This window comes from Poecilia latipinna, unplaced genomic scaffold, assembly GCF_001443285.1.
Source record: "Poecilia latipinna isolate Pla-1442-1.1 unplaced genomic scaffold, P_latipinna-1.0 Scaffold1380, whole genome shotgun sequence".
Classification (NCBI taxonomy): Eukaryota; Metazoa; Chordata; class Actinopteri; order Cyprinodontiformes; family Poeciliidae; genus Poecilia; species Poecilia latipinna.
The window spans coordinates 57,352-79,344 of NW_015113996.1; the positions used below are offsets into that span (position 1 = coordinate 57,352).

The 21,993-nt window shown below is 39.8% G+C and overlaps 1 protein-coding gene across 2 annotated transcripts in view; it reads left to right on the top strand.

The window, feature by feature from the left end:
* Positions 1-648: 648 nt before the first annotated feature.
* LOC106962167 (polypeptide N-acetylgalactosaminyltransferase 9-like) overlaps positions 649-21,993 on the top strand; it is a 97,002-nt gene continuing 75,657 nt past the window's right edge. Inside the window, exons 1-3 of one of the 2 annotated variants that reach the window (XM_015056400.1) lie at positions 1,818-1,896; positions 10,621-10,704; positions 17,692-17,872. In XM_015056400.1, the coding sequence (XP_014911886.1) occupies positions 17,706-17,872 (167 nt within the window). In that variant the 5' untranslated portion in view covers positions 1,818-1,896; positions 10,621-10,704; positions 17,692-17,705. Of the gene's footprint in view, positions 1,897-10,620; positions 10,705-17,691; positions 17,873-21,993 lie in introns of both variants that reach the window. The other variant, XM_015056399.1, reaches the window with a different exon arrangement.

Here is a 21,993-nt window from a genome sequence, read left to right on the forward strand (position 1 = left end):
TATATATATATATATATATATATATATATATATATAAACATATTTTACAGTAATGATCATATGCATGCACAAGATTATGACATGGATTATAACCCTGGAGAATTGGCCCGTCAGGCGAGGCTTGAAAACTGATTGTCAGTGGTCTTCATGCCAATCCAGATGTGCAAAAACTGATAGTACCGCAAATGACTTGAAGATTTTTTTGCCATTGAAAGTGATTTTTTTTTTTTTCAAAGGGTTGACTCAAGGGGTTGAATATCAATGCGTACCTCACTTTTAAGATCTTTCCTCTAAAATGTATAATTTAGAACAAGAAGTTTTGGGGATGGAATGTGACAAAATTGGAAGGGGGTCGGGGGCCTTCTGCCCTTTCACAGAAGGAGATAACGCCGTATTAGTTTTTAATATGCGATATTTAGATGAGAATCGCTCTAACTATTGCGTGCAAGGGCGGTTGCATAATGGTCAGACTTAAGTCGCAGTGTATGGAAAGCGTTCTAACCTCACATCACGGATCAGCTCGCATCTTCACGAACATTTTCACAGTTCACTAAGTGGGAGAGGGCTGCTCTGCCGAGTGGAAGTGTTTGTTTTCTGTTTCTCTCTCTCTTTTTTATTCTCCCCCTCCTCGAGAGTGCGTGTGCGCGCGCGCGCTTCTCCTCCAGTCAGCCCAACACGGTTCCTGAATATTCATGATAGTGGCTCTAAACGTCAGGACGCAGCGGCGGCTCTTCCTCCCTGTCAGAGAGAGGCTGGGAGAGAGGAGAGAAGAGGAGAGGAGAGGAGGGACATCATGCCACATCGCTCGGCTGCATTTCTCCCACCGACGCTGAGCGACGGCTTGCTGTTAAGCGCAAATCTGCCCTCAACCCGTCTCCAGGCTGCAGCGGCAGCTCGGCGAGGCTCGGCGCTGCGATGAACTGACGGGAGGAGGAAAGAAGCAAACAAGGGAGAGATAGAGAAACACCGCCTTCTTCTCTTCTCTTATTTATTTATTTATTTATCTTAAAAAAAAGCGAGCTCGTATTTATTGGACGCACCTTGGGTTCGTATCTTGAGAGCGGGAGAGGTGGGGAGGGGGGTGGGGAAATCGAGCGACCGCCGAAAGGGAAAAACGGTGACGGCGAGGAAATGCTTCGGGACAAGTGGCCATAAGCAGAGAGAAAGAGAGAGGGAGAGTTACCTGCACGATGGAGGAGACACGTCGGGGTTAAACGGAGCTGGCGACTTCCCACGTTGCGGGGGAAGAGATGTTTTGCAACTGTCGTCCGCTGTTTGGAGGGGATATGCCTCCCCTGGCTTCAGTATTCGCTTGTACGGCGTAGTGTTTGGGGGAGCTGAGCACGTAAAGCTGTTCCTGTTGAAGCCCGTAAACATAATAACAATAATAAGCGTCGTACTCCGGCTTGATCAACAATTTCTTTCTTTTCCCTTTCTTTCTTTTCTTTTTTTCTTTTTTCTTTTTATTTTTTACCTCCGTTCTTGAACTTCCATGACTCCGAGCGCAGCCTCCTGAGCTGTCCGTGGTGCTGAATGAACCAGCCGGCACCGAAGCCTCCGCCACGCCGGGACAACCGCCGGGCTTGACTGGGTCGGCCAGTGTTCCCGCCCTCCCCCCTTCACTTGTTTTTCTTTTCTGTTTGTTTTATTTTTTCATGGCTGTGGCACGCAAAATCAAAACTTTGCTGACCGTCAACATCCTGGTGTTCGTGGGGATCATCCTGTTCTCGGTGTACTGCAGGATCCAGGACCGATCCGAGGAGCTCATCCAGCTGGGGCGCCTCTCCGACCAGAGGCTGAGAGCCAGGAATGGCAAAGTTTCCAACTTGGTGGACAGGCAGTCTATTCTTCAGCGGCTGGAGAGGCTGGAGGATGTGGTCTACAACCAGCTAAACGGTAGGACGTGGCTTTAAAAAGCGGGCAAGTGTTTTAAGTTGAGATGGGCGAAATGACTAAACATGAATAAGAGGGACAGTCGTGAAAAAAACTAGGATATCACATTTATTCTTTTTATTAAGAAACGTTCACATATTGATGCGTAATCTAAATTTTTTAGATTTAGGCAGAAAAAAATTCTTACAAAAACTACTTTCTATCTGAGGATCCTATAGAAAGTCTTGGGCTGAAATAATTTCAGTGGCATGCTTCATGCAGTCAGTCAGCAATACCTGACATCTGTCTGATCAAAATGTTCTCAGTTGATTTATATATTTTTTCTTAACTAATGAGCTCACATTTTTCTCAAGCACCTTTTTAAATTGCTGCAGCAGCACATTCCCAAACTATGACAGTTCCAGCTCTGTGCTTCACAGCTGGTTTGAGATCATGCTCCTAGAATGCCGCTTCTGGTGTTTGAAATATTAAAGATCGACCCATCTTGTCATAATAACAGTTTTACTTAAGTCCCAGTCTTTGTCTGCCTTTCTCTTTTTGTGTGTGTGGAAAATGTAATCTAGCCTTCATGTTTTCCTTATGTTGCAGCTGTTCTCTCCCATTGAAGTTAAACTTATGCGCTCTCTTTCTGAATGTAAATGTATGTTATAAAATGAACAGAAGCGGCGGCTTGCTCGGACAGCTGGACTCGGGCATGTCGGCAGCTGCTTTGAATGTCCTCCTCTTGCAAAACGACTTTCAGTAAAGAATCAGAATGACTGATTTGAAATTCTTTTGAGACCTCCTTTAGGTCTCCCTGAGGTGCAGCAGCTTATCTGAATATAAGCTGCTGCAATTTTGCTTCTGAATGCTCTAGACAGCTGTCTTTTTCTTTTTTTTGCACTGACAAAAAAAAAAAGGTCAGAGTTTCACTGCAAGAAACTCTGACCTTTTATACACAGGAAACGTCCTTCAAAACGCTGAGGAATGATGTTCTAATGATGTGTCTAATATGAGACATTTTAAGTAGGTATATATATATATAGATATTGGGATGTTGCATTTTACAGTTTTTGTAATTTATTTGTGCCGCTTGAATTTCTCAGTATTGCTATGATTGATGTTAAACGTCTCTATGTTCAAATACAAAAGAAAAACAGCCTCCTATTATTTACACCACTGCAGAGCCTTTCTGAACTGTAGAATATCTTGTCAACACAAGCTTGCAGTCTCATGAGTTTGCCTTTATGTGGACCATAATTCATGGATCTGTGTTTTTTTTTTTTTTTTTTTTTGTAATCTTGCAGCCTCATTTTTATTTTTGTGAAACACTGAAAAATAATTGGTTTCCCACATGAAACTGCATTAACCAGGTTGGCGAGGTTTGGCTGGTGGCCTATTAGGAGGCTAATGAAGCAAGGCCCTCCATTAGAGTGCGATGCCGTCTGCGTGTGCCGTCCGTTCAGACTTTACTGGACTATATTCTTTTAACAACCTTCCCAGTAAATGACTTGTTGTAAAGTTCACAGTGACTGTAAGTGTTTGGTCGGTAATTGTGTGCATATTAGATATTTAAATAACAGACGCCGGGCTTGACTGGCGACAGCAGCATCACCTACAAATAATTTTCACCAAGCAGTTTGCTTTGGTGGTGTTAGTCTGTGGTTTGGTCACTTCAAAATCATATTTTAAGAGACAATAACCCTTTTATATCCATAATCTTCCAGTCAGATGGGTGTTTTAGGTTTGGATATACATATCCCTTTGTCTTTTCCATATGTTGTCATGGTAATATCTACTATGCTAGGGAGACATAAAAAAAAGCTCCAAAAACTGTGAAGTAGAGCTAAAATGACATGTGGTTTTCAAAATATTTTACAGTTTAAAAAAAATATGAAAATCTGGTTTGTGTTTTTCGATGCCATTAGCTGCTAGTCCTTGCATATCATCAGCAATTTTTGTTGCCTAGTTTTCTTGGAAGAAAAGCACAAGCGGAGTCAAACTCTTAAGTGGAGCATCCGTGGACTTCAGTCGTCAAACCTCGCCAGTTAGATTCTGGACTAGACTTTGACTAGGGCATTCTAACTTACAAATAAGCCTTCATCCTAACTAGGTTTGCAAAATGTTAGGTACATTTATAATTGCAATACTTATAATTATGATTCTACACATATTTTTTGACTTTTTGTTTTCTTTAAAATTGCACAATTTCCCCATCCTCCCTGAGCGTTAGCATCTCAACCACTAAAGACATCCATCATATTTGGGCACTAAGGGCGGCTACACTCCATCCACTATATATTTATAGAATTTTATTTTGTATTGTTTAACAAAATATCGCATCAAAGCAGTCCTTTGTGATTGCAGTTACGCATAGACTGATATTACGATAAATATTGTGATTGGATACATTGATTTGAAACCATTTCATTGCATCTCTGGATGTATCTTTGGCATCATGGTCCGAACAACTTTGTTTGTCTATCTATGAAAGGCAAAAAAACAAACACAAGTTTGTTGTGACAAAATCTTAACAGCCATAAGAGATTATAATACCTTAACACTATAAACAATCCAACCTGAATATCAAGACCTCTACTGGTAGGTAAAGTGTAGTATATATTGTGTCTGCTGTATTTGTGGGGGCCATCTTTTTGTGATTCTATTGGGAAATCCTTTATGATAGTATTTAAGTAACTTTAACACTTAGGGTATGTCCCATGTGCTGACCCAGTTTTCATTTTCTTAGTAATTCAATTAATGGTTTAGATGTAAATAATCAAAGTGTAAAAACAGTGTAGAACAATACATTATCTTCAGATGTACTCTTTTCTGTTATATCGAGAAAACGTTCGTGCCTGTTGGTGAGGGGGGGGGGGCACGAATAGTTTTTCATTCTGTCTACTGTGCATCTCACTGTTGAAATGAAAGAAACTATCTCTTATTGAATAAAGTATTTTTTTTTCTCCCACTGTGCTGCGCTCGCCCACAGAACAAGTAAAATGTTCTTAATCTTGCGACTCGTACAGCGCCGCTTTATTACATTACATCACGCTCGGATCCAGCAGCGTTGCTGATGGAAGACTGATTCGCTGATTAAAAGAAGAAGTGAGACGGCAAATTGCAGACGTTTCAAAAGTATATTCCAGCTAAAATATGTCATTTCAGACATTTGCTAACTCTGTTAAGCTGTAGCAGGCGTGCTTAGTTTATAAAACTTTAAGCACCTACATAAAGACAAAAGTATTATCTAACTTATTACTCACTGGTCAGTTAGTCTGAGTAATATAGTGAGTAAATAACACTGAGACTGAGTGCATTATCAAATAGTATGAAAATTCCCTTGGATTGTTTAATCACTTCTAATATTGTGTCTAATAACAATTTGAAATCTAGAGAAGATGGCATTGAAGATTCAGAAAATATATTTGGTACTTTAAGCTTTTACTGTGTGGCAACTATACATAATGCATATATTGATTCTATAATTAGAGGTAACATATAATCAACTGATTGGACAACAGCAAACCAAAATTAAACAAAACTATAAGAGAGACATCTTGTTGTGCCTCTTGTCCCCATTTTTATTTTCATGAACTCCACTTATTATACTGATGAAAATTATTTTATTCCACCTTCAATATTGCAGGAGTGAGAACTGTTAGACATTTCCATTTATGAAAGACCGCTCCCATGTGTCCTTCACTAAAACAAATATTGAAGATAGCATTGAAATTTCTTTCCTTAGCTTTTTAGGGTATTTAAAAATCTCTTACAATGGCTGCTGGACAGACGACACAAATAACCAAAGCTAAGCTACAAGACGCCATTTTTTTGTTTTCACAGAGTCAAGGTTTCACATATCTCACAGTTGGAAAACAATTTTAATAAGTGTGAAATGTTACAGTTTAGGTTAGACTGTGTTGTTGTTTTTTTTCTTTTAGTGCTTAATTTTGAGGTGGTGCAAGTGTCAGAGGTTTTGAAGTGTTTTTGATTCTGTTTTCATGAGCAGAATAAAGGTTTTATACATAAGAAACTTTGTTCTAAGGTATCTCAGTTCAGTGTACAATAGAGGAATTTACAGAAAGAGTGAAATAGGCCTTTACTTCAGCACAGAAGCTGATTCTTACCTTTTACATTGTTGGCAGCATCGGTAATAAATTTATGGCATTTTTAAAATGCAGCTTTTTGTGGGACTAGATTTTATTTTGTTTTAATATGGTGAGATCTTGTAACATCTCTGTCTTTAAACCTGTGAGTATTCACCAGGTTAGAAAATATTTTCAATTCAATGCTATAATGCTAAACAAACATCCATCATATTCCAAAACCCTTTTGATAGGGAAGAAATTATATAAAAATATAGATTTAAAATTGGGCATGATTTCAGTTTACCACAGCTGTAAGTCATTCAACAATAGCTGCCAAAAATGTTACGTCCAAATAAAAAAATATTCTTGGAACATGAAGTATGACAGAGGAGAATGGTTGCAGCTTAGTTGCAGTATCTTATCAGCTTAGATAGTTTCACAATCGTCCTTTTTTTATTTTTAGTCTGTTTCATATTTACAAAGTAGAAATGCAGGCTTTTCTGGCCTTGATCCTGTTGTAATGCTGGAGCTTTGGCACATTTTTGAGGGTCACTGTCTTTTAGAGTTATGCTTAGCTTGTGGCATAGAGCCAGCAGCGTTAGGCTCTCAGACTGAACATTGAATCCTCTCATTCACTCGGATGTTTGTGAAGATAATGCAAGTAAACACTGAGGTAAAACCCCCGGTGGGCTTAGAACAGGGGTGTCAAACTCATTTTGGTTTTGGCCCAAATCAAAATCATGAATGCTCTTAAAGGGACGGTTGTGCCAGAATATCCTGATAAAACCTGATCACAAATTGTTAAAATATCAATGAATTTTTAAAATTAAATAATTTGCTTGAATATTATGTTATCAGTCCCAACAATATAATATATTATGTTATATTGTTGAACATCTTTTCAGTCCCGCCAGGATTTTGTGATTATTTTTGTGATTTTTTTTTTTTTTTGCAATAAAATTTAAAGTGTTTGTGGTAATAATTTGAAAATATTTGTGATATTTATTTATGACGGTAAATGTGACTTTTTATTACTTGCTGTAAACAAATGGACTATAATCTGACATCAATTAAGACAGAGGCAGCTGATTAATGCAATCAAGAAAGTTTTCAAGAGTTTTTTTTTTTAAATCTGACTGATATAATTTGGCAGTAAACAGATGAAAACCGCATTGATTTGACTGATAACATAATATTCAAGCAGACTTAATGTTTAGTCTAGAATTTGGAGGACCACATAAAAAGCTATGGTGGGCCAGATTTGGCCTACGGACCTTGACTTTGACGCATGTGGCTTAGAGGAAAGAAATAAATGTATCATTAAAAAAAAAAAAGTAAATCTGTTTCCGTGTCGTCTTATGTTATTATAGAAATTAATGTAAAACTTTCATTTTTGTCCATTCTCGTCCAGTGCAAAAAGTCAGCTTTAATTATTTTCAGGTTCCAGGTCCCACATGTGACACAGTTAAGTCCAAAGTTGTTTGTGCCTCAAAAATGAAGATTTCAAAGGAGGAGAAACAAACATAAAAAAAGAACAGCTTCCACAATTGCCAGCCTTGCTGTTGTCGCTCGAATATTTGCGTTCAAACGCAGCAGAATGAAAGCATTTCTGATGCTGAAGTGGCTCCAATAAAGCCTTCCAGATATTTGATATACATTTGATGAATTAGATTTACTCTGAATCTTTTCACTCCGTTTCAGGCCGTTAGGCTCAATTTCAAACCGATTTTTAACATAACAAACTGCTGAACTTTATTCTTCAAACAAATTAAGACGTTCAGCGTGACTCCGACAATTTCTGATTTACCGTCTGCAAACAGTCTCTCTGTGAAATGTAGGTCTCGATAGGAGAACTGCAATTCAGTCGCAATTTATCTCGAACAGAGCCAAGGGTGCGTGGAAACATTTGCTAGCTGTCGCCTTTCTCCATGATTTGTTTTGAACTCTTTAATGGCATACTTAATCACGTCCTCATAGTGCAGGTCAACAGCCTCTCCCCCCACCCCCCACCCCCGCCTAACTTGTGCAGAGACCACAAATTGTATTCTCCTGCTGTAGGGAATAACTACACTAAGAGGGGGACTCAGTGTGCAAATAACTATTACCGTGTCCACCAGCAATACGAGGTAATTGCCCGTTTCCTTCATTGTTTATGGCCTACCAATGACATGCCATCGGAGCAGCAGCAGTAGGGACCAATTAGATTTGGAGGACAATAAACAAGTCGGAGAGATTCCTCTTTTACGGTTTGTCTGGTAGACGGTCACCAGTCTCCCAACGAGTAAACAGCGAAGCCTTTTCTGCACAAAAATGAGCGACAAGAGGGTTATCAGCAGTGCTGTTGACACCATCAGCCTCGGAATAATCAGACGAAGGAGGGCTTGTTAACAAGCTTAATATGAAGCAGCGTTTGACCCCAAGCGTTGCATTAGGATCTGTAAATGCTGCTTCTCTTTCGCTCACCTTCTGGGGGTCTCGTGAGTGCAAAGGTCCTAAACGAACCCGCATGCACATGTGTGGAATGACGCCGAAAGCAATTATTCTCGAGACGGCGATGTCCATTTCGCTGCGTTCCCTTTCAGCTCGAGTGGATTAAGTCTGATGATGGTAGACTGAATGTGCTATTTCCTTTTCCATTTTCTCTCGAAAATATTTCTCTCCAGCAGTTGTTGGTATGATGTTTATTATCACAGTCAGGTATGTAGGAACCCGACATTCAGTTTTATCTACTCAAGAAAAAAATGGTGAATGTTGACAGAAGTAGTGAAGAGGGAAGAGGAGATGGGTTCATAAGCAATGTGTTTTTGCAGTTTGGTAAGAATTCAATAGATGGTCAGTATTATGCAGTGCTCCAAGTATTCTCTACTATTTTTGGAAGATTAAAAATGTTTTTTTCTTTTTTGTATTACTACAGTAAGGTCAGACTAATCCAGCACCACAACAATAAAAATCAACAACAGCAGGAATTGCTACAGCCTTTAATTTTTTACTAGTAATCTATACTGTCTTTTGTGAGATTCTGGTTCTTTAACAGGGCCGGTGCTAGCCATGTGGGTGCCTTAAGCACAAATGCTTTGAAAAGCCCCCCAAATCCAGAAATCCTGAAAGTCATCAGAGCATTTTCACATTACATTACATGTTATTTTATATAAACAACAAACGACTTTGACACTGCTGTTCAACATAAGTCACTTTTGTGCAGGACAAACGTTAACAGGCTAAATGTAGGATTATTTTCTCATGATTTTGTTGCTTTTGTGTTTCTCAATTCTCATGTTTTCTTGGTTTGCTCGAGGAAGTTCAGTGTTGCTTTAGTAGTGAATAACTTCTTTTTTTTTTTGTCTAAATCGGTAAAATAATTCTGGAAGTTCTTTCTACTTCCATCTCTCTTGACCCCGACAGACTGCCGCTCTCAAATTGTGCACAAACAGCGCAGAGTAGGATGAGATACGGACAGCAGGGGGAGAGAGAGAGAGTACAAGTGACACATGAGCATCATCCTGCTGTCTCTTCTTTTCACTTATCCGCCCCCAGCTGTTCCTGCCTCTTCGAAGGGAATAATGCGCCACTTTTGTGTTATATCCGCTAAGCATGTTTAACACATTTTTGGTCTTTTTTTGGTGTCCCCTGTGGGCGATCGGTGCTCTTTGCGTGATGCTCGATCAGTGTGAGACTCTTCTTTATCGTGGTGACAGTAGCATATTTGGGTCAGGGATGTGGCATGAAGGAACCTCGGTGTAGAAAAGCTATTTTATCGATGGTGTATGACTTACAACCGGTTCCTTGAATTCCTTACCGATAATACAGTTTCCTTGCACTTAGCTGTAGGGATGTAGCCTGGAAAAAACCACCCAGTCGTTCTATATTATTTGCTTTGTACAGATGATCTGGGTTCTTGGCTATTGAGATGTGGACTCTGTTGAAGTTTTAAAACTTACCGAGTTGCTAATGTTTTACCATAACGTATGCAATGCACCAATTCGATGCTATGAAGCTTACCGGAAATTGCCTTCACTGTAAACAACCATCCTCCACTGCAAAGAGAGAGGTACCGAGCCGAACAAGATGACCACTGATATTAATTCAGTATTGGAAAACGTGTGCAACATGGACTGAAAGGCTTTGTTCACTCCCTTCGCTGCTACTGCTAAAGCTACAGGCAGGCTGCAATTCTAAAACAGAAAATCGATGTCGTCGTTCATAACTTCACTTTCTGTTTTCTTATTGGCCCGGTAGCAAATCTACCGGAGAGAATATGAGTGAAGGGAAGAAATCCCAGACTCTGCTGTAAGTAAAAATTGTTTTCTCGTGAAGTTGCAAATTTAGAGTTTTTTTTTTGTTTGTTTTTTTTTTTTTCATCCTGTCTCTCTGTCAAGGGAAATGGATTAGTAATACTGGTGCAGATGGAAGATGGAGGATGACCGGATGCTGCAGTGACTGATTGCCTCGAGGTAGTCTTAGTCTAGTTCAGAGGGGATCTACATAATATGAGCTCGTATTGTATAAACCTGGCTGTTTATCGCCAGCTCTCCCAGCATGCAGGTGGTCAGTATCGATTCGTTCAGTTTAATAAAAAAAAATTATCTATGGCCGTCTTGTTTCGGCAGGCGAATACAAATCCCTGACCTTCCTTTCCACTGTCCACCATTTTCTCCAGTCACTTGCTCACATAGAAACGCTCTGAAGTAAAGCTCCGTCAATCCAGACGTTGCTCTTGGGTTCCCCATCTGACCAGCGGCAGTTGCGTCGTCTTTTTTTTTTTTTTTTTTTTATATAGGCTGTTGTCCCACAGCTCATGGTCACACTGAGGCTTCTGTCATCAGCCACGCATGTCACTGCCATTCGTCTCCCGGCGCATAGGTGCTGACGGGGATGGAGGCCACAGAGGCTCAGCTGCAGCACCAGATATACGTCTTATCTATGACGCACAATTATGACAAAGACACTAAGGCTGTTTATATGCCAAACCCGCTGGAGCAAAAAAAAAAAAAAAAAAAGCATGATGAGAGAGGGGGGTAAATGTCACATTCACTGTCTTCCACGCTGACAAACGTGTTGGGCTTAGAGTAGATCTGGGTGATACGCATCTCCGTGTGCGTATATATTGTGAAGCGTGCGACGGACGGCGCCGTGATTACCGATGACATGAAATGTATTCCAATAAAGATATGCAGATGAGCAGCCGGTTGAACATAGCTTCAAAAACAGATTAAAATCAGTTTTGCTTAGACTTGGAGGGGGGCGGGGGAATAAAGTTAATGAATTCAGCGACTCACCTGACAATCAGCAGGTGGCCTCAGAGAATAAGGCTGATTATTGATGTCTTTCTGTTATGCATGCTGCTTGCTGGGAGACATGCTACGAGACATGCTACCATGCAGGTAATGGTAAGATTCAGTAGCAGAGGGGCGTGTGCTCATATCAATGCCAATAGACTTTCAATGAAGAATCCAAATACCACTGTAATCGAGTAAAATAAATAATTTGTATTTTCGGATTCTGACTGAACAACAGCCATTTTTAACAACTTGTGTTACGGCTGTAAATACATATTCAAAATTAGTTCAATAAGAATTGTTTTATTATTATTATTATTATTATTATTATTATTATTATTATTATTATTATTATTATTATTATTATTATTATTAAACTAAACAATGTAGTTTAATAATAACTACATTGTTATTATTAAACTANATTAATAATGTATAATATATTTGCATTAATGCCTGNTGTACCTTAAATAAACAACTCTACTTACTCTACTTCCCAATTTTTAACTCCTTTGTGCTGCTCTGCCTCATAAAATCCAAACCGAATACATTTGTAGTTGTAATGTGATGGAACATGGAGACGTTCACAGGTTATGAATGGTTTGCAAGGGACTGTAACATTCAGAATGGTCATAGAGTGACTCAAACAAAAAAAGAAAGAAAGTTAATAGCAAAGGCAAAACTGTATTCAGGTGTGGAACATAATTATTTTTGAATAAAAATGCTCGCTGCAGTTGTGCCTGATCCAACACCAGCACTAGTCAGATGACGGTGCTGCTAGTTTTATGACACAAATGTCTGACAACAGCTTGCTGAGGCTGCAGGGTTCATGTCTTTGGAACAAAGACTGTAAAATGTGTTTGAAAGATGGTGATCAGTCAGACTGGGCTGTTAGTTTGACATGGATTGCAAACTTGAGACATTTTAAAAAGGGTAGAAGAATGAAAGAAATGCATATGTGGCTACAAAGGGAGCAACATGTTAAACTTCATGCCAAACCAAGCAATGTAGATCATTTTGCTCAAATATTGCAGTGAACCTATCACACACATTATGTTAGAAAATATACTGATTGAAATGCAATGTTAAATTGTAGCTTTGTGTCCTGTTTGGCATTTGACAAAAATTAAATGTATCCTTTAAAAAAAACAAAAAAACAATGACGGCAAATTTATTATAAATGAGATTCAGATGCGTGAACTTTCCTTGTCATACTTTTGTCTTGGGCTTTATATGTTGAAAACTTAGAGATCTACTTTCTGCTTTCAAATCACGCTTCCTGTCCCCTTGATGTGCCTGCAGCTGTTATAAGTGGAAAAGCTAGACTTCCTGAAGCCCTTCTGTGGGCTCTTAATATTTCATAGGTTTGTTTTGGTTTTTGAATCCTTTTAAACCAACAAGATACTTTTTTTTCTCCCTCCCTCCTCCTCTTCAAAAGATCACGAGGATCCCCCTGTCGTCCCCTCAGCATCGATATTTAGCACTCAGCTGCATCACTTTGGACATACATAAAAAACACTCTTCCTCTTAAATATTTCACTAAAAAAATGGGTCATCTTTGAAAACGAGACTTGTTTTTCATGCAGGCAAATCAAATGCTTTCTGGAAGTTTCCTCTTCAAGTCGAAGCCGGTGGAGGTTTACTAAGTCATATGATGGATTGCGAGTGAGACAGATGCGTACACGGACACAATGAGATTTAAATTGGTGCCCAGCTTACAAAGTATCTGCACCCAGCTGATTCTTTAGACGGGAACGGAGCGTCAAACAGATGTTGGCTTGTAATTGCTTCAGAGTGAAATGATAAAAGAGTCAGAGCTGTGCGGTGTGTTAATAGTACTGGAAACAGTGAATGTGAAAAAAGAAATGCCTTATTGGAAAGATGTGAATACTTGGAATTTTTATTAGCGTTTTCATCCATCTGAATGGAGTCAGAGTGTCTTTATGTTTTACACATCAGTGTTTCACACGTTCACAGACATCAAATCACAGCAGTCGATAAATTAATTTATGTATAATAAAGCCTAATGATGCGAAACACTGACAGCGTCAGCTACAGGTGTATTTCTAAATGTTTGGTGATCACCTGGACATATAGTCATCAACAAGACCACAGTCCTGAAACAGAACATAACCTCAAAATGACCGAACTGTGAATACGTGCTCCCCTATGAGTGTCCGATGCACAAGACTCCACTGCTGAAGGAAAAAAATGCATTAACCATAAAGCACACTAGTATTTTCACACATCATGGTTTGACTAGAAAACATGGCGCTTTCTTCTCAAAACACCATGTTTTAAGTAGCTGTTTTAGCTAAACACTGAATTAGCTGAAGCTACAGCTGTATTAGCTGAAACTGTTTAGCTGAAGCTGTATTGTGAATTCGTACTCATTCACAACAAGTTCTGCTAGCTGTAGCTGGATTGGCTGTAGCTAATCTGTAGCTGATACTACAGATTATCTTAGAAAAATCATACCAACAGTGAAGTTTGGTGGCGTGAGGATGTTTTTCAGAATCTGATAAATAAGAGAGGATGAATGGAAACATTTTCGGAGACATTCTTGATGACAGTATGAAGATGAAACAAAGGTGGTATTGTTACACAAGAGAAGAAAACTCGGACCATAATTCTAAAATGACCTAGTCAATGAAATGAAAGAGCTGCTCAGATGATTGGAAGGAAGTTTGTTCAGAATGACTGTAATCAGCAGCTGTGCTAACAAAACCAAACATTAGCAAATGCTTGTGACTCATTCGTCCATACGTAAGATGTTGTGACATATTCAAAACCTAAAAAAAAAACGATACTAATTTGTATCGCCATCTACACAAGTCCTATTTATGAAAGTGTCCGACTTTCACAGCAGCTCTCCAGACAGACGCTCATCCTCTCCCTCACCTGAATGATTACGTGTGAGATTTAAAGCGGTGAGCTTTTGCTGTAACATTTCAAGAAACTCTGGGAAGAGCCTTTGCGACGCTTTTTAGTCAAAAAGAGTTATTTTGTCTATGCGGCAGGCGAACAGAAAAAAGACGAAGGCTTCCCATAAGCCCAGACGCTGGCCGTGGTTCAGAGACGAGAACTAGAAACCTGGCAAAACATCCTGAAGAGTGACACTCCGATTTCTGAGAGGGATTTAAGCCTGTTAGTACGACTCCTGCCTCTGTAGCCGTGAAGCAGTGAACACGCCAGACGACTAAAGCCAGCATTATAGGAAAAAATGGAAAAAAAACTATTAGAAATTTACAGATGACTAAAAGCGGGTAGAAAATGGAGAATCAGCAGAATGACCAATTCATCCACCCCATGTTTCTCCTCTGTTCATTAAAAAAGGAGTCAGTGGCTAATGAGTTGCTTAAAGTTGTGAACAAACTGAGATTCAAGTTGAGATTTAGAGCAGAAACTAAAAAATGTGTTCAGTACCTTTATTTCACTTTGTTACACACAACTTTATTTATGGGCTCATTTGTTTTGCTTTTGTATATGAGTGGATCAAAGCTAAGTTATGTAACTTTTATAGAAAAAGTAGATTATTTTTGGTGTGACAGTTTGCTATGAGACTGATAATTTGTGAAAAGACGAGAGTCTTTTCTCCTTCTTCTCTCCTTCTTCTCCTTCTTCCTGAGCTGCTATTGTCATCTGACGAAATGCTCCACTCCCGACAAAAAACAACCAATCAGAGCCAGGAGGAGGGTCTTAGCGCTGTCAATCACCACATGCAGTCGCTACTAAATGTGTTAATGTCAGCAAGTCAGCAAGCTGACCTAGTCAGCTTGTTAAAATTACTATGGATTCCAAAGAATAATTTGACTGTTTTACAGAAAAACTGCTTATCCACTGTAATCAGCAGCTATGCTAACTAGTTCAAGCATTCAACAGGCTCTGCTAGCTGGATAAGCATGAGAGCGCTAAGACCCGCCTCTTGACTCTGATTGGCTGTTTAGTTTACATGTAAGAAAGCAGAGGAGCTTGATTTTGTTTCTCTTTTTTAAGATTATCTGTCTCATACAACATACGACAGTGAGTTTCAACAAATATTTAAAGAAATATTCTTTAGCTGCAGCTGGTGTGGTGTGAATTTCATGTCAATACATGTTAAGTGAAAAATGTTGGTATGCTAAGTAGAGTACTTATTTTCTCTGATGCATAGTGCTTCTAACAGTAAAATAATGTTTGTGGGGGCCCCTCCGTTCTGTTTTCCTTTTTCGGAGCGTAGCAGCTGACTTGCTTGATGTTTTGTGCCTCAAAGCATTATGGGTGCATGCATTTTTAACTCATGTAGTCATGGAAGGAGAGGAGCTCTTAATCCTAAGCGTTGCTGTTGTTGTTGGTGCAGTGCTTTCCCCGCAGGCGAACTGTGTCCAAATTCTGCCTCTCAAGATGTGCATTAAGAGCTTCTATTCATGTTCGCAAGCTTTGGCGAGAAATTTTGCAAAGTAAGTGAGGTATCTGAATTTATGCATTTAAAGTGATTTTTTTTTTTTTGCAAACAATTTCAACCAACGTATAAAGGTAGAAACATAAAAGAAAAATCAAAGCCAGTCAGTGCAATTTCACTCCCTCAACAAACCGACCAAGCTTCATAAAAGCAGCATTTTATCAGCAGCTACGTCAATATGGAACTGTGCAAGAATAAAAGAAAGGAAAAAAGAAAAAAAAAACACTCCCACTGACTCTCGCAGCACTGATTACATGTCAGGTGTACTCTGACAATATAAGAATGCTTGTGAATCTTAAAGCCCCCTTCCCCTTTCTGTCCTCCAGTCCATGTTGAAGTGGATCAGACAGGCAGGTCTTATGCTGTTATGGAATTTCCTTCAATCAGACAGCCGACGGCGGAGGAGAGACTTGAAGTAGGTGGGGACTGTCCGGCTTCCAAGACTCACACGAAGCCTCTATAGGGGCCCTCCCTCTACCCCACGTGCCTCAGACTATCTGAATTATTGTGCGACGCTATGCCAGATGGCTGGTCCGCGATGTGAACCCCATCCTTACTTGTCAAAATGCCACCCATTGGCCGGCGCTGGGGCACGCTTAATCCCTCTCACGGGAGAAGCCGGTTTGCAACCATTCAGCTCCAATTACAAATCTCCAGCAGCACCCGAGGATTTGGGGCCATCCAAACGTGGTGATTACTGCGTGGCTCCTAGAGGGCCCCCGAGCTGAGAGATGAGCTCTTCATTGCTGTGCGCTGTTTACTTTTTTTTTTTGTTTTGTTTTTTGTTTTTCGTCTGTGTGTCCATCTGTTGATACGGAGAACAGACGTGACTCGACTTCTCTCGGCGGAGGCTGCGCTGGAAACTCGGCTCGCATAACAATGATCTGACATTATCCTGCCATTTCACTGAATTTTAAACAGCTAAACAACGGCGGAGGCCTGGCGCCGACGCAAGATGCCACGCGGTTTGGTAACAAACTGTTTGAGGTTTAGGGTCCGAACAAGGGAATAAGGGTGGGTTCGGCCTGGGTGGGTAGGGGGGGGGAGCTTTCATGTAGCTGATTTCTGTTGGTTTTCTTTTTCTTTTGTTAAATTTTAATGCCAAAAAAGACAAACATCTGCACACTCTCACTCCACATGAAGGTTTAATGTAATGTTCATAGGCTGCCTTAGAAAACATGCTGGCTGATCTTGTTTTAATAAAATTCCTAACAAAGAATCTATTCCCCATCATCTATTTATTTTTTTTTTTTTACATTTAATCACAACCATAAACTTTAATTTATTTCATTTGGAGTTTAGGTGATAGACAAAGAGATAATAGTTTGTGCTTCAGAAATGGGTGAACAATAATTCATGGATTTTGAAATAATTTACTAAAAAACACCAAGGTCTGATTGTCTGATTAGTAAGGAAAGGGCTTCCATGCAGGTCAGATAAAACATGATTAAAGTGGAATAAAAACAAACTCTGAGAGAGAGAGAGTCTACACAAAGTTGAGTTACCATGGGAACACACCGAAATGGGCCTGAGAAAACTCAAACCGAAGTTAGAGGGAGAACCAAGCTGGAAAGAGTGGAGAGATCAGGGGAAAGGTGGAAGAAAGTAGAATTGAACAAAGAAAATGTTAAGCAAAAAATACAAAAAGGTAATAATGAGACAGTTTTATCGAACTGCTAATGACAGACCATCTGAAAGCACCACTTTATCTCCTTTTTGCTCTTTATTTCTGAAACATCCCTCTGTTCCTTTTCTGAAAGCCACTGTGTATTATTCTGACAGCAGCATCCTCTGGGATATTTTTTTTCTCCTTTCCCGCCAGTGTAATAATGGCCTGGTGGGTCTCAGAGCTGCCATACACTGGTCTCCTTTCACTGATACAAAATGTCAGTCAGCTGCTCGTTCTCGTGGCCTTTCACTTCGCCTGTCTCCCCTTTTGCTAATCTCTCAGTGTTTTCACAGAGGCTTGTCCTCCCGTGTCTTCATGATTGTTCTTCTGGTTCATTTAAAGGTCTGGCGAAGCCAATGGGGCTGGTGGAGGGACCCGGAGGCCTCGGCCAGGGGGGAGCCGCTGCCACTCTGGGGGAGGACAGCCACGATGCAGAGGGGAAGTATGAGGAGTACGGCTACAACGCTCAGCTCAGCGACCGCATCTCCCTTGACAGGAGCATCCCTGACTACAGACCTAAGAAGTATGTCAGCCTTTTGCTTCTTCCTCTTTTTTTAATGCCACACATTATCATATGTGCTTTCCTTCTCTTGAAACGTCCTCTGGGGGGTTAGACTGGTAAACAAAACTTGACTTTCTCCTACTTTTGTAGTTTCTTTCTAGTAGGAAAAAGTTTCTCCTACTTTTTAAAGACTAAACAGGTTTTATTAAATTAGGGAGCAATATGTAAAATCAACTTTTCTGAACTTTGCATCATGTTATAATGTTACTCTCTCATTTAAAACATACCTGGGGTGTTGCTTTGATTATTTCATGCACGTTTGAGAAATCCTTTAATCTCCCTTGGCAACTATTCAACTGTGCAAAATACCTGGGTGGACCTAGCTCCGCCTTCAATGTTGAAGCTCCTCCTCAGAGCTGCAGCTTCCAAGCTTCTGCCTCACACCTTCCCCGCAACTCCCCTACTCGGCTCCTTCAGACTAGCCAGCAGCAATGAGCAAACATCTGGTGGAATAGTGCATCTCCTGAGCTCATCATAGGAGGTACTTCTCAGTGAAATGGTGTTATTACTTTGTTATTACCAGCATCGTTAATAGAGGAGCAAAGTAGTGGTGACTTCCTGAAGGTGACGTTTCAAAGAGAGCAGGAGTTTTTAAAGGGACAGAGACCCAATTTCAAGGTGTTAAAATATGAACACATTTTTTTTAAGTCACAGCTGATGTATAGATCATTTTTATAACAATTGCAGTTAACGGTTATTTGATTGTGCTATAAAATGCCTCAAAAATACATAATATGGCTCCTTACAGGTTTTTGTTTTCTTTTAGGTCTCAGTTTGAGTAAATCTGTATTACTTTCCAAAAACAAAGTAGACTCCTTTGAAATGTGGGATAGCTGCTCATCATTTCATCTGTGCAATTTTAATATTGAATTTGCATGACACCAATGTATAACCTTCATACATACAGTTAAGAACAATGACAACATTAAAAAAGCTGTTATTTATTTGGAAGCTCTCCGTTATCACTTGGTAAATATGAACAGAACACAAACTTACCAAATCCTCCCTTCATTTCAGGAGCAGGTGAGCAAATCGATGTGTTTTTGTAACATGGTGTCCAAATATGTTCTCTATTTCAGCTCAAAAGAAGCTCTTTATTCCCCGGACTTCTTTCATAGAGCAGAACCTGCCCTCTCAAATTATGAAATGCAACATTCATCAAACACTACCTCATATTAAAGTTTTAGTCATATTAAAGACTAAAGAAGTGTACTGCACTGTTTCCATGAATGAATGTATGAACTTACAAAGGGTAAAATACTGCTGAATGTCAAATTACAAGGTTATACTGCATAAAGGTGCCTGGACTGGAAAGTGATGTTGACTCAATACTGCATGTAGTCGAATTTTGGGTATTTTAAGGCTTTTTAATAGATCCAAAATACACAGACGTCAAAACAACTGCCAGAGTTCACCAGAAAGTCCGGTAGACATCAGAGACATCTTAGTGTGTCGTTTTTTTCTCTGTTAAAAACGATCGCCATTGCTTCTTCATAGGCCGCCGCGTTTGTTTACTCTGAAATCACATCTGAATGTTTGAGTGAAATATGTCTGTGCGTAAAGAGTTGCATTTGCGGTGTGGCTGGACATCACACACCGTCCGACCAAACCTGATGTATCGGTGACGTTTTATCATCATGTGTGGGATTTCTCAGGTTTGGGAAAACCAGCTGAGATTATTAAAATCCTGCCACGTGAACCAGGAGTTAGACGACTGCTTCGATACGCTTCTGGCAGATCACAATCAAAAAGCCATTGACTTGAGCCAAATCATGTTACTGTCACTGACATCCTCCTTAACAGCCTATTGCTTCTGTCATTAATCTCCGTCTGGAAAAAACATCCTTTGAGAATTTCCCCCCTCCATTCATTTAATTTAATCCTGCCTCATCTTCCGTGTTTGACTTATTGTCTAACTCTGGCAAATTTTGACTTAAGTCTCCCACTGGAGCTCAGGCAGCTGTGTGACCTGGGCCATGGCGAGCACCGGGAAGGAGAGCTCCTTTAGGCATTCGCTTCTGAGAAGAAGATGATGATGATGATGGTTGGTTGGTCTTTCTAAACTTGTAATTATACAAATGTTGAATTATCTGGGGGGTTAAGGAAGGGTGGTTTTCCCCCCCCAGAACAGACCTTTAATGGCCTTTCTTTTTTTTTTCTTTTCAAGGAAATTTAGCATTTAGAAAATGAAATGTAGCTCTAATACAGTCGGGACTCTAGGGGTTTGCTGATAATCAGCGCTGCCAGTGGCATTTATATTACACCGTGTCAAAGAACAATGGCAACAGGCAGAGTGGCGTAGAGGAAATCTGATGGCCAAGAGAGGTTTCTGTGGGTTTAGCGGGGGGGATAACAATTCATTTCATCTGCAGCCCTTTGTTCTCTGCTCTTTTTCAAGCCCAGAAAATTAGACAAGGGTAGAATGGGGGAGTTGAATAAGAGAAGATTGCTAATTAATAAAGTCATCTAAAGTGTTTCTGATGAAAAAAATATTTTATGTTATGAAAAGGCAGAAATGAAGAGTGCTGGTTTCTGATTAGAAAAGCTGCCTTTATTGCGGGCTCTGTGTGGATTCCGGCACTTGTTGCTTCAGTAGGCTTCTCCTCCCACGCTGTAAAAAAACAATATAATACTTTTTTTTTTCTCGCTCTTAGTTTTACTAATCTGTTCTTTAATTGTCCCAGAAATAAAACTATTTTTTGGCTCAACAACCACATCGACAAAAGAAAACACTGAGTTTGTCAAAGAAAGCTTATATCCCTGCCAGTTTTGTGATACTTTAGACAGAAGAAAAACAAAACAAAAAAAATGCTTCTAAATTTGTCATTAAAGTAATTGATTGTCTGCAGCCTGTTTACGTCTTTCATGGAGTGTTTCCTATTTCTCTTTCTGGACATTTGTAAGTTTCACTGTTATTTGTTATTCTAATAATACGTTTTCAAGCTTTTTAGATTATGAGATAGGCTGTCAGCAATGTAAGTTGTAAATAGAATTAAGGGGCTGAAAATAAAATGTAATGATATTAGAATTATGGCAGCAAACCAGCACAACACAAAGAACTTTGCACAGTTTTTCAACCAAACTAACCGACTGAGTTCAAATGCTGTTGGATGTAGTTAATGTTGGCTAAAAGATTACTAGCTAATAAAAATACAGCACCTCGAGCTTGTTAACAAGTAGCCTGTAGGCTACTGATGATGTTGCCTATGTTCAAATCTGGTTACATTCCCATGAGTAACTTTTTAAAAAAAAAGAAGAAAGTATTTATTAGAGTAGTTTCACAGCACTGTACGTTTTTCTTTTACTTTAGTAATATTATTATTACTGCGCTACTTTTTTTTTTCTTTGCTACGATTCATTTTGCCCCCAACAAAACAAGCCGATGCACTGAATATGGGACTAGAAATTGGTCAAACCCTTCTCGGTTTGACCAATGGGATGTAGCGGTCCCATTGACACTTGCCTACTATGCCTGTTAGGAGACAGAACCCAAATAAAAATGTGTAGGGTGGTAAAGTGGAGGGGCCACTGGTTCCCTGGACCCCCTGTGCAGATCACTTCCAGTTCAAACTTGTGGGAATAATGTATTTAGTGCCACAGATTCTATTGTTTTTCATAGCGCATGCTCACTGCATGCTATTATTACCCCTAGCAACAGTTGCCATGCTGCTGACAACGATATCAGCATGACTTTAAATGATGTCTGTGTCATGAGGCCCTTCTGAGGATGACTTTATGATGTCATAGAGTCCATGACATAACCAACTGATCAGTTAATTCTCTGATCAGTTACCACAAATCAGCCAAACAAGATTCATTTGAACGTTTTAGCTCGCCACAATAAAAATGACTGACGAAAGCCCACAGAGGGAAATGGATGTGAGGCCTAAGGTCTCTTTTTGGACAAAAGTCAAAAAGACATTGTCCAACAAAGTCCATCCTGGCCAAAGNGGAAATCGGCCGATTATGATCGATAGCCGATCGATCGGCACACCTCTAGTAAAAATCATAATTTTTCGTGTCATGAACTAAGTGTGAACAAACGATCTCAAATCACAAGGCAGAGCCAATCAAGACTACGA